This window comes from Neofelis nebulosa, chromosome 7 (assembly GCF_028018385.1).
Source record: "Neofelis nebulosa isolate mNeoNeb1 chromosome 7, mNeoNeb1.pri, whole genome shotgun sequence".
Classification (NCBI taxonomy): domain Eukaryota; kingdom Metazoa; phylum Chordata; class Mammalia; order Carnivora; family Felidae; genus Neofelis; species Neofelis nebulosa.
In genome coordinates this window covers 40,491,537-40,504,021 of record NC_080788.1, presented here as the reverse complement: position 1 = coordinate 40,504,021, position 12,485 = coordinate 40,491,537, and the positions used below count along the sequence as shown (strand labels likewise).

At 49.3% G+C, this 12,485-nt stretch overlaps 1 protein-coding gene and 1 long non-coding RNA gene across 7 annotated transcripts in view; one reads left to right on the top strand and one right to left on the bottom strand.

Annotated features, from left to right (window-relative positions):
• The window catches only part of LOC131516409 (uncharacterized), a 36,803-nt gene extending 25,824 nt beyond the window's left edge, over positions 1–10,979 (top strand). The window contains exons 3-6 of the long non-coding RNA XR_009264055.1: positions 6,340–6,546; positions 7,044–7,146; positions 9,327–9,451; positions 10,871–10,979. This is a non-coding gene — a long non-coding RNA (uncharacterized LOC131516409). The remainder of the gene's footprint in view (positions 1–6,339; positions 6,547–7,043; positions 7,147–9,326; positions 9,452–10,870) is intronic.
• IGDCC3 (immunoglobulin superfamily DCC subclass member 3) overlaps positions 8,331–12,485 on the bottom strand; it is a 42,896-nt gene continuing 38,741 nt past the window's right edge. For 4 of the 6 annotated variants that reach the window (XM_058737355.1, XM_058737353.1, XM_058737356.1 and 1 more), the window contains 6 exons: positions 12,257–12,421; positions 11,812–12,003; positions 11,554–11,658; positions 10,922–11,060; positions 10,572–10,770; positions 8,331–10,305 (listed from right to left, as the gene is read on the bottom strand). In XM_058737355.1, coding sequence (XP_058593338.1) covers positions 10,081–10,305; positions 10,572–10,770; positions 10,922–11,060; positions 11,554–11,658; positions 11,812–12,003; positions 12,257–12,421 — 1,025 coding nt within the window. In that variant the 3' untranslated portion in view covers positions 8,331–10,080. The remainder of the gene's footprint in view (positions 10,306–10,571; positions 10,771–10,921; positions 11,061–11,553; positions 11,659–11,811; positions 12,004–12,256; positions 12,422–12,485) is intronic. The other 2 variants (XM_058737354.1, XR_009264054.1) reach the window with 2 other exon arrangements.

Sequence of the window (12,485 nt, the reverse complement as noted above, 5' to 3'; positions counted from 1 at the left end):
TTGGAAATAAATCAATAGTCTGGTCTGGTCACTTCAAAGGCTTCAGAACCCGCTGGAAAATTTCATATTGTTTCAGTGTGTAAATTGGAATAGGGTGTGCGATTCTTTTTGAAAGGCTAGGAGGGTTAGGCCTAAAATTGAAATTAATTGTGTATCCACTTCCTTTAATCAAGCAATCAGGAGGCTTTATTGTGTATCTTGTTTCAGGGGCGGGTGGGAAGGCCCCGGAGAAAACACTGAGTGACCTCTGTGTGACCACTGGGCAGGGCTCTAGGACAAAAGGCATCTCTCCAAGCTTAGGAAGTACCTACCCTCCCCAGCAGTGAGCAGTCTTTTATTTGGACATGTCTGGAATTCTTAGAACTACCAAACCATCACCATCCTAATATATAACGTTCATTGAGTACTTACTGTGGCCCAGGTGCCCAGGATTTTTCTAGTTATTTTCTCATTCGATCTTCCCAACAGCCCAATTAGATTAAGTGCCATTATTATCTGTGTCACAGATGAGGAAATGGAGCTTCAGAGGGGCTAAATAGCAAGTCCAGAGCCACTGTGAGGTTTTCAAAGTCTTTTCAGTGCTGTGGCTTAAGGAGTGAAAATAAGAGCCCAGGAACCTGAGCTGCAAATCACCCAGTCTCCTGTCTCTTCCCCAAAGTCTTTGGTAAACACGGCCAGGGCTGGTTTCTCTTGAAGTCTCTCTTGGCTTCATTTCCAGGTCACCTTTCCCCTCTCTCTCCTCTTCCTCCCCCCACTTCCTTCTTTCCTCTCTCCCTCCCTCCCCCCTTCCCTTTGTCTTTGCTTTCCTGCTTTCTAGCTTTCTTTCCACAAGCATTTATTGAGTTAGTGCTACTCCATGTCAGCTCTCCCTGAGTCATAAAGAGATGTAAGACACCATGCGTGTCCTTAGGAAACTCACTTCCTAAGTTCTCCAGGCAAGGATGACAGACATTTTGTGCATATTTGTTGCAGAAGGAAGTAGCTCTGAATGAGAGGGTTAAGCAAGGTGCAGAGGAAGGGCAAAAGCAGAAGTGGTTCTAACTGGAGAGGATCAGGGAAGACATCAGGAGGAGGCAGTGTTTGAAAGGATCTCAAAAAAAGGGACCAGTGGAGTGGGCTCATTCCAGGGTGCGGAAACTTCTTGCGGAAAGGTTTGAAGGCACCATTGTGCATGGCGTGTACTAGAGAAGCCAGGAGTCCAACATGAAGGATTGGACTCAATGATAGAAGCCAAGAATTAGGCTCTGTTCTGAATAATAATAATAATAATAATAATAATAATTAATAGCAAGCAAGGTCCTGAGTGCCTTATATAACTTACTTGTTTACTGCTCACAACCTGTGAGGTGGGTGCTATCCTTATCCATAGTTTATAGGGGAGGAAATGGTACCAGACGTTAAGGGATATTCACTGGGTCACAGCTGGACAGCAGCTGAGTGGGGATTACAAACCCAAGCCTGTGCTCTTAGCCACTGGATTACACTGCCTCTTGTGAGGGGGCCTTGAATGCTAGGTCAAAGCTGTTGTACTGCTCTGGGAACAATGGGAAGCTATGGCAGGTTCCTGATCTAACCCACATTTTAGGACATGCCCAACTTTGTCAACCATCCTACTCTTGGGTCTGACATTCCTGGGTCTCTCCTTAATATTCAAAAAGAAAATCATCATCTCAGCCAGTTTAGACCATTCCCTCTCCTCCCTGTCCCTGGGTTCCCCTGCCCCTTTCTCCTCAGTACACAGATAACAAGTCAGCAGACAGGGAGGCCCATGTTCCAGCCCCAGCTCTACAACCTCACTTCTCCAGGCCTCAGTTTCCACTTCTGTTAAACGAAAAGATGACATTAAGTTCAGCCCTGCCCCCCACGAGGCTTAGAGAAGACTCAGATGAGGTGATATGGAGGTATTCTACAAAATGTCACAAGAAATAATAACGGAGGTATCATCTTTATCGTGGGGGCACTCAGGACTCCACAGAGGCTCCATGCAGCCGATGATAGCTTCCTGGCTGCTCAAGCAGCACACCATGTCCTTTTACACTTCTATGCCTTTGCTCCTGCTGTGCCTTCAGCCTCAGAGCCTTTGCCTCCCTCACCATTCCTCTTTGAAGCCTTCCTTAATCCTAGACTTATGTGAATTGTGTTTTCTTTTTAAGTAATCTCTGCACCCAGCATGGGGCTCAAACTCACGGCTGCAAGATCAAGAGTCACATGCTCTTTCTACTGAGCCAGCCAGGGACCCCTGAATTGCATTTTCTTCTGTTTCCACAGCTTGTTGCTGCTATCATCCAAGTATTTGGATAGATTGCAATTATTTTTCTTCAAGCCTGTACAGAAAGTTCACTCAAGGCCTGGTCTGTTTCTCTCTTGTACGGGCTGAGCACATCATAGCAGCTAGCTTCTATCAGACCCAAGTCCCCATAACTGTAATCCTTGCTAATTCCACAGGGTGGCAGCAAACCCCTCCAGTCACAGCCCTTCTCCTGGGAGAGCGGAGCGTCCAGGCTGGGATGTTGTGTCCAGAGACTCCCTCCAACACATGCAGGCCAGGCCAGGTGCAGAGGTCCCTTCAAGCTTCCTTCCTTCTTCTTCTTCTTTTTAAAAAGTTTATCTATTCTGAGTGAGAAAGAGAGGGAGAGATAGCGCAAGCAGGGAGGGGGGGGGGAGAGAGAGAGAGAGAGAGAGAGAGAGAGAGAGAGAGAGAGAGAGAAAGAAAGAAAGAAAGAAAGAAAGAAAGAAAGAGAGAAAATCCAGAGCAGGCTTCATGCTGTCAGCACGAGCCCATCAAGTGGCTACCTCTCATGAACTGTGAGATCATGATCTGAGCCCAAATCAAGAGTTGGCCACTTGCTTACTTTATTCTTTATCCCACTCTTCACCTTCCACTTGGGTCACCTTGCCTTGCCCACCCGTTTCTCTGTATGTAACAATGGGATTATTTGAACACAAACTGCACACTTCCCTTATTACAAACTCATTGAGTCCTTTCAGCTGCTTTTAAATGTTTTAAATGACAGCTTTATTGGGCACCTGGGTGGCTGAGTTCAAGTCCCACATGTAGCTCTCTGCTGTCAGCACAGAGCCTGCATCTGATCCTGTCCCCCTCTCTTTCTGTACCTCCTCCACTCACACACTCTCTCTCTCTCTCTCTCAAAAATAAGTAAACGTTAAAAAAAAATAAATCACAGCCTTATCAAAATGTAATTCATATACCATACAACTTACCCATTACAGTAGGCAACTTGGTAGTTCTTAATATATGGTTGTGCAACCATTACCATAGAAAATTCTAAAACATTTTCATCACCCCAAAAAGAAACCCTGTGCCAATTAGCAGTCACTCTCCATTTTCCCCTAACCCCTAGCCCTAGGCAACCACTTATATGTTCTCTGTCTCTATAGATTTGCCTACTCTGGACATTTTGTACAAACAGAATCATACACAATACATGGTCCTTTGTGATTAGCTTCTTTTACTTAGCTTAATGTTTTCAAGGTTCATCCTTTTTACTGCTAAATAATATCCGATTGTATGGATATACCACATTTTGTGTATCCATTCATCAGCTGGTGGACATTTAAGTTATTTCCAGTTTTTATCTATCACAGATTTTTTTTTTTTTTTGAGAGAGAGAGAGAGCAAGCGGGAGAGAGGGGCAGCAGGAAAGAGAGAGAATCTTAAGCAGACTCCATGCTCAGCATTGAGTCCAACACGGGGCTCAATCCCACGACCCTGGGATCATGACCTGAGCTGAAACCAAGAGTTGGATGCTCAACTGACCGAGCCACCCAGGAGCCCCATCATAGTTCTTGTAGTTATGAACATCGATGTACAAGTTTTTTTGTAAACTTTTGTTTTTTCATTTTTCTTGAATATATACTTAGGAATAGAACTGCTGGTCATCTAGTAACTCTATGTTCAGCCTTTTGAGGAATAGGCAGACTGCTTTTCACAATAGCTGCACAATTTCACATTCCCACCAGCAGTGTATGAGGGTTCTGATTTCTCCACATCTTCGACAACACTTGATATTACATGACTTTTTTATTCCAGCTATGCTATTAGCAACAAAGTCATATGCCATTGTGGTTTTACTGTTTATTTATTTCATCAATGTGCTTATTGGCCATTTGTGTATCTTCTTTGCAGAAATGTATATTCAGATCCTTTGCCCATTTTTATCTATCTATCTATCTATCTTTTTTTAAGATTTTAAATAATCTTTACACCCATGTGTGGCTTGAACTCATGACCCTGAGATCGAGAGTCGTGTGCACTTCTGACTGAGCTAGCCAAGTGCCCCACCTTTGCCCATTTTTAAATTGGGCTACTTGTCTTTTTATTATTGAGCTATTATTACTGAATCATGAGTTCTTTATATATTCCAGATACAAATCCTTTATCAGAAATATGACGTGCAAATATTTTCTCCCATTCTGTGCTTGTCTTATCATTTTCTTGATGGTTTCATTTGAAACATAAGCGTTTTTTATTTTGATGGTGCACACTTTATCTGTTGTACCTTTGGCATGATGTCAAGGAAGCTATCACCTAATCCAAGGTTACAAATATGTACATCTATGTTTTCTTCTGTTTTAGCTTTTACATTTAGGTGTTTGCTCCATTTTAATTTCTTTTTACATGGTGTGAGGTAGGGGTCCAAATTCATTCCATTGCATGTGAATATCGACTTGTCCATTTGTTGAAAAGTCTCTTATTCCCCTAAGAACTGTATTGATATCCTTGTCAAAAATCAATTGACCATATATGTGAGTGTTTATTTCTGGGCTCACAATTCTATCTCATTGATCTGTATGTCTGTCCTTATGTCAGTACCCCACTGTCTTCATTACTGTAGCTTTGTAGTAAGTTTTGAAATCAGCAAGTGTGAGTCTTCCAACTTTGTTCTTTGTTCTCAAGATTGTTTTGCTAGTCAAGGTCCGTATGAATTTAGGCTTAGCTTATCAGTTTCTGTAAAGAAGCCAACTGAGTTAACAACCCTTTGAGGTAGGAGCATATTATCCCTATTTTACAGATGAGAAAACTGAGGCCTAAAGAAGTTAAGTCATCTGCTTGTGGTCACATGATTAGGAAATGGCTGAGCACAGGGTTCAGACCACATCAGCCAGACTCCAGCTGGGCCAGAGCACCACCTCGGCTCCAGAACATACCATGCTTCTCACTAGGAGACAGAGTTCATCATTCTCAACAACAGAGTGTGAGCTCTGGGCTAGCTCCCAGGTAGCTAAAATCTGAGGGTATGTGGCCACTGAGCCACCAGTTAAACTCCAGTTAAAGAAGGACCTCTCTAAGGTGATACCTGAGCAGGGCATGGAAGAGAAATCACTCCTCCCGGGACTCCAGTTCTTCCTCCTCCCACCTCATCCCCAATAATTGGAGGCTTAGTCACGGGAGGAATGACCCCAAGTTTCCAAGTGCAAAACTCCCCTGTTGTTTAACCCAAGATGATACCATGCTAGCCAGGGATTGGCCCAAAGAGTTTTTTCTTTGTAACTTCATGACAGTGTCCCCAGCATTCCAGTTAGATGTCCCATTCCTGCATGCCTTCATTCAATAGGTACTAAGTGGGCCCTGGGAACACAAATTCCTATAGTAGGGAGTCAGACTGTGAGGCAAGGAAATAAATGCAGGAAGTTGAGCAGCACAGGACATTGGCATTCAGGGGAGAAGGAGCCCCAGGCAGTGAGCATTTTGGAGTGATGGCCAGGACCAGACCCTGCACTGTGGCAATAGGCACACGGCATAGGGTGACACAAGCTGTTTCATGAGAGAGTCACTGGTCCCTCTGGCTCTGTCATTCTGGGGTCTAGCATCCCAGGCTGGGATGGGGCTGTTGGGCTTGCACCAGCTTCCCCCCTTACTGCACAAGGAGAGGGAACAGGCAGTAGAGAAGCGCTTTTCCAGGCATTCACATGGGCCTGGTTCCCCCCCGCCCCCCGCATTGGCCTCAGGACTGGACACCACTGTCCATCTTCACTAATAATTGGGATGTGGCCCATATACAGGGCTTGTGTAGGCATCGGGAGCAGCCCTGGGAGCAGCCCCAACAGCAGCCCCTTCATGCCATGTCCTCTGAGGGGGAGCTTTCCTGCTCACCCAGCCCCCCAGCTCACTTGTTCTCCACCTGTCCCCCAGAGTGGTCCTGAGACAGTTTTAAAACATGTCCATAACTTTGACTCTACTCCCTAAGTCCCCTCCCCTGGAACATGGCCAGGCTTAGTGACTTGATTCTAATGAATAGAACATGGCAGAAGTGACACCACGTGACATCCAGGGTTAGATTTGAAATGATGATGTAATTTCTGCCTGGCTCTCTCTAGTTGCTTGTCCTTGGATCCCAGCCACCATGCTGTGAGGAAGCCCAGGCCACATGGAGAGGCCACATGCGGGTGTTGGGGCCGACAGCCAGCATCAGCCACCAGACATGAGAGCCAGCGGGCCTTCAGATAATTCCAGCCCCAGGCTTCAAGCTGCCACTGCTGATGTCCCCACAACTGTCCCTGCTGAGCTCTGCCCAAACTGCAAAGGTATAAATAAAATAAATGTTAGATTAAGCCATTAAGTTGTGTGGTGGCTTGTTATAGAGCATTAGACAATTGGAGCAGGTTGTAAGTCCTAGCTGCTACTGTTTTCTGCCCAAAGATTGTGGTGGGGGGAGGATGGGGACGGGTGTTTTCAGCCTGAGGCTGTGGGACTATTTGAGATCAGGACTCAGATTCCAGCCAGGCCCCTCCGGCTTTGACGCCTAGTTCTGTGAATCTTCCTAATTGGAACTCTGCTTCCCTTTACCTTAGCCTGGTTTGGCCTTGTTATACAGGCCCTGCCTATATTTGCATGTAATTTGTATGTAATTTGCATACATCTACATGGGTCGTATTAGGTGGTTTCTAAATGTTTCTGGATGTCTCCCGAGGGAAGGTACTGGTATCTTGGACTCTTGGAGGGGAAAGGGACACTGGAGGTTCACCTGGTCTACTCTCACCCCCTGCAGGAGGTTCACCTGGTCTACTCTCACCCCCTGCAGGATCTGCTTGAACAGATGACAAACCCACCATCTTCTCAGGCAGCCCTTGGATGGCTGGTTGTGTTGAAGAATTCCTGTGTTGCAAAGTTCCATGTAAAGAAAGGTGAGGTATTGCGTCTCTATTTGGGCTTAGATCTTTTCTCTGAGAAAATCAGGGCAAATCAACCACTTCCCCTGGAGACTCAGAACAGGTGCTGTGGTGGTCTCAGGCTTCTCTTTCTTGGTTCAGCATCCACAACACCATTTCTGGTCTGACCGTGGGCAGAAGTGCCAGGCCAGGGGCTTTCAAATGAAATCTCATGAAAAGTACAACATGTAAGACATAAAAGTGGAGCTGCTCTGGCTGAGTGTGGGCAGGGAGAGTGGAATCCCCCCGCAGGGAGGTTCGCCCCCCGACCTCTAGCCACAGCTGGAGAAGCCCAGCTTGCAAACCACTAGGCTGGTTTGCTCCTCCCAAAAGGTGCCTCTGGGTACAGATCCCAGCCCTCTAGACCTGCGGAACTTCCCAGGTTGAGCCTTGACTCTCCATTTCTGCAGTAGAGGCAACACGGACATTCTAAGCAGTTGCACTGTTGCCTTCTACTAAGCTTAAGGTCCTCTGAGACCTCCAGATTTTTGTCCGTACAACGACCTTGAAGCCAAATCTCTCTTGGCCTACCCCAAGCTTTGGCAGCTCCGGACACCTGGCTTCAGGAGCCTGGACTGAGGAGCGGACAGGGAGTAATGGAGAGGGCTGGCCACGAGTTCTGGTTGTGTGACCTGGAAAGAATCAGCCAGATGCCATTCTTCAACTTTGGAGTGGAGACGAAAATGGTCCTTTCTGGTAGACAGTGCATGAAAAGTACCTGGTTCAGTACTGGTGAGCTGTCACTAGGGCCAAGGGGCTAGTCTCAGACTCCTCACTGCCAGCTGAGGAGGTACAGAGCAGTGGTCAGAATACAGACTGGAATCACGTGGCCTGGTCTGGATACAAACTCTGATCCTGCCGTAACTGGCTATGTGAGATTTTAGACATTTCCTTCATCTGTCTTATCCTTTCTCCATTTCATCATCTGTAAAATGAGGGGACAATAACTAGACTACCACTTGGGAAGGTCCTGAGGACCCAGGGAAGCTTCCTACGTGTGGAGAGAGCCCAGCGTGCATGGTGCCTGTAAGTGGTACACAGGGGGCTGTTGTTATCCTGGGCTTTGACTTGGGAGAGTCGGCCTGGCCCACCCCTGGCTGCCCTAATCCCTGTACTCCCACCCTCCCCAGGACCTGACACAGCCACCACCAAACTCGAGGTTCACTTTGGCAACAGGACTTTTATTCAGTCAGAATGAGTAGAGTGTGACAAAACTCAGGTCAAGTCAGGCCAGCGGGCTTCCCATCCCTCTCCTACCCCAGACCGCTCTTCCCATGGGAGAGGGGGTTCCAGGATGAAGGGGGGTGCAGAGAGGCCAATGCAGGGACAGAGTGGGAGTTTTGAGGGGCCGTCGGCACAGGCCCAGCATTTGGGAGAAGGGGCAGGCTGCCCTTTCCCGAGTCCACGTGGACATGACTCCAGTCTCCTAGGAAAACACCACAAATTCTACCTTCTTCAGCTAGTTAACTAAACTTTAGGGTTTGGGGGTCAGGGACTTTATGGTCTAATCTCATACTTAAGGAATACACTTATCTTTTTTTTTTTCCTTTAAAAAAAAGTTTTACTTCTATTTTAAAAAATGAATTAACCAAAAATAGGTATTTGTTTCCTTGTTTTTTTTTTTTTCTCCTACTTTAAGTATATTGAAAAACAACACAACAGAAAGGAAAAACAAGAAGTCACAAGAACATAAATCTTTAAACACACCTTGTATAAAAATATCTTCCAGCCACATCTGCTGACAGTGGTCGTTCCACTGTTCGGGGGTTGGGTCAAACAGGCCATGTCCCATGGGATAGAGCGCTGGGCATCTGTGCCAGGGAAATCTCCCTGTCCGACACGCGCACACACCTGTCACACGCCCAGTCCGCTCCAGGGTCTCCGTGTCTCTGGGCAGAATAGGAGGCAGGCCGCATGGTGACATCCCCCCGCCCCCACTCAGGCCGAGAGAGAGTCGTGGGGATCCAAGTTGAGGATCAGTTGGCTTGAGGGGTAGGAACGGGAGTGGACAGACGGACAAGGAGGAGCAACGGCAGCATGCTGGGAGGTGGCTGGTTTGGAGCAATTTATACTTTAAGGAACAAATTTTCCTCTCATTTTTGGCTTTTTTTTTTTTTTCACATTTTCTTTGACCAATTCCATTTTTATTTCTGTAGTTCCTGAGAGGCCTGCCCTTGATGACTTAGCCTCTGGCCTCCTCTCTGGGGGAGCAATAGAAGGGCTGTGGGCAGGAGGAGGGTCCAGTGATACAACCAGGCCCAGAGAGCCAGCGAGCCTTGAGGTAGATGTTTTCTTTCACACCTGGAAATGGGGAAGTGCTTTTTTTTTTTTTTCTTTTTCTTTTTTTTTTTTTAAACTCTTGACAACAATATGGGAAGGGAGAGGGGGGTGCCCCTACAGGGGCTTGAGGTAGGAGTGCATTTGGGGCTCTGTTTGGGGATGGGGGCTGAGGCCACGGCCCAACTCCCCCAAGAACATTCATTCCGGCTGAGGTAGGTGCTGAGAGCCAAACAGCAAAAATCCATCCTGAGAAAACAAGGTCAGTGGAGGGTGACAGTGTCAGGGGCCCAGCCACAGCAGGGGCGTATTTTTGGAGTCTAATTCACCTTCCCCTCTCTTTTCTTTTTTTTTTTTTTTTTTTAAAGGAAAACATTAGTTCAGTTCCAAGTCATGTGGGTACCAGGCAGAGGTGAGGGGGGACATTAGTCCAAGGGAGGGGCTCCTGAAGGAACCCCCTCCAGGTTCTAGGGAGGGAGGTCCCTGCTGAGGCTACTTTAGGTCTTGACAACCTGAGGGGCAGTCAGGACAGAAATGCTGGGAAGCCCCCATCCGAGTCCCACATGACAGGAGAAATCTTGCCTTTGACCTGAGAATGGGGGGTTGCCCCCTCTGGAGCCTGCCAGACACTGGCTACTGGCCTGAGTGAGCTGGCTGGGCAGCTGGTGCTGTGGAGGCCCGAGTAGCCTGTCCTTCACTGAGGAACCCGGGGCCTCCGTCCTGGGGTGGCAGGGCAGCTGCGGGGCCTGCGAAGGGGGCCTTGGCTTCTGATGTCATCTCCTCCAGAAGGCTGAATCCCTCAAGTGGCAGCATGGAGAACTGGGTCTCCTCACACAGGGCAGGGTCCCCAGGATCCTGCTGAGGAAAGGGCCAGTCACACTGGTGTCAGCATGAGGGCCAGAGCCCATGAGTCCCCAGCCAGAGGGTCAGGCTCTGGACCCAATCGCACTTGGGACTTAGGGTCTCTAGACCACTCTGCCTGATTCAGATGCTCAGACAGAAGCACCAGCCATGAGTTTAGTGCCTGGAGCTTGGTGAAGGCTGATGACCGAGGTGAAGGGAGGGCAGGATTGGGAAGCTGTCAGAGCCTGAAGCAGAGGCTTGCTCGAGGTGGGGGCACTCACCACGGGTCTGGGGTCCGGCTGCCCCACTGCCCCAGCTGGGGGGAACAGCTGTTCCAGTTCTTTCATGTCCACGCGCTTCTTGTCTCGGCCCCGCTCTCCCCGTCCTGCCCCATTCAGTGCCAGGATGCTAGGATCCCTTGGGCTCCGGGGGCCCTGAGGAGGGGAGAGCTGGTTTTCTACATCCTTACACAAGAGGACCCTAAGGGGGTGAGCCAAGAGTTAGGGGGAGGGCTGTGGGGGGGGGGAATGGGGCAAAAACAGAAGGATGGACACAGTGAGCCCCCAACTCTGCTTTCCAGTATAGCAGCACCTTCTCCAGGCCATCCCTGCCCCTCCTGCCCAGGACCCACCTGCCCCTTTGACCGAACAGGAGGAAGAGGACACAGAAGATGATGCAGGTGACCCCGATGTGGATGCCAATGACGATGCCTGTGGTGGACGTTTGGTTGGTGGGTTCCTCCTTCCGGCAGTCACATGGTGGGCTCAGGGCTAGGGGCAGGTGATGGTTGGGAGTTGTGGCTCTCTTGGCCTGAAGTACCTGGGACACGTAGCCTCTGGGGCTCCTCCTCCCTCAGCCACAGCTACCTCCATGTCTACATAGTCTTTGCCTATAGGACCCCAGCCTACTTTTTCGGTTCTCTTTACTAGTTACTGAGTACTAACTTTGTGCCAGATACTGGGAATAACACTTTACAAGGACCATTTCATCCTCACCACGGCTTTATAAAGTAGGTATTATTATCTCTGTTTTATAGAGAACAAAACTGGGACTCAGAGAGGTTAAGTAACTTGCCTAAGGTCACACAGTTAGAATATCACTCCATTGAACTTCAAACTCCAATCCAAGCCTATGTTCTCAAGGGCCACATGCACTGTTACACTCGCCTACCTTCCCTGTATCCCTGTCCCCCTCCTCACTCAACACCTGGCCTCCCTTCCTGAGCACCAGTCTTTAGCCCCACAACCCCTCCCCAACGCCTACCTGTCCTCTCAGATGCTCCTCTCAAAGATACGAAGCGGACTGTGGCATTGCCCTCCCCATGCTGGTTGTAGGCCAGCAGCTTCACCTCGTACACCGTGGTGGGGTCTGAGGGAAAGGCAGTGCTGTGCTGAGTGACCTCAGCCCCCACAGGCAGCTCTGTCACAGCAGGGAAACACAGGGAACCCCTGCGCCCCACCTCCTGGCACCGGGCACCGCACCCCTGCCCAGCTCCCCACGCATGGTCTGTGTCTGCCTCACCGAGTTGGCTGAGGTTGTAGGAGGAGACTGTTGCAGGCAGCAGGACGGGGCCGGTGAAGGAGGCCCTGCTTGCTGGGCGGTAAAACAGCTTGAAGCCTCCCTCATGCTGGGCCAGCCGGGGCCAGGGCTCCCACAGCAGCTGCAGGGAGGAGCCGCCCAGGACCCGCACGGACAACGGGGGTGGGGCAGGTGCTGCAGGCAGAGACCAAGATGTGAGGGGGGTTGCCACCTTCCACCGTGACCCATACCCTCACGAGTCTGGCAGCTCTCTGGCCTCTGCCCCCCAGGCCCCCACTTGCTCAAAGATACCTTTACATGAGTTGGAAAGGGACGCCCCTTTCTCCAAGTAGACCCAGCCCCCACTCAGTCTCAGGGCCAGGTGCCCAGTGTAGTGCACAACCTGAACAAGCGTGTGTGGTGTTTTGCTCTAATACCTGGACCTCACCTTCACCCAGGGTGCTGGCCAGCACGGGGGCAGAGGCTGAGCTGGCCCCCCTTGGGGTATAGGCCTTGATGTAGAAGCTGTAGGCAGTGGAGGGTTCAAGGTCGCTCACCAGGTGCTGAAAGGTGTTCTTGCTGACTGCCTCCTGGTACTCCAGCTCCGGAGGGTCTGGAGAGGTGAAGGGTAGGGAGGGGCAATGTAAGGGGCATGAGACAATCTTACCAGCACTGGT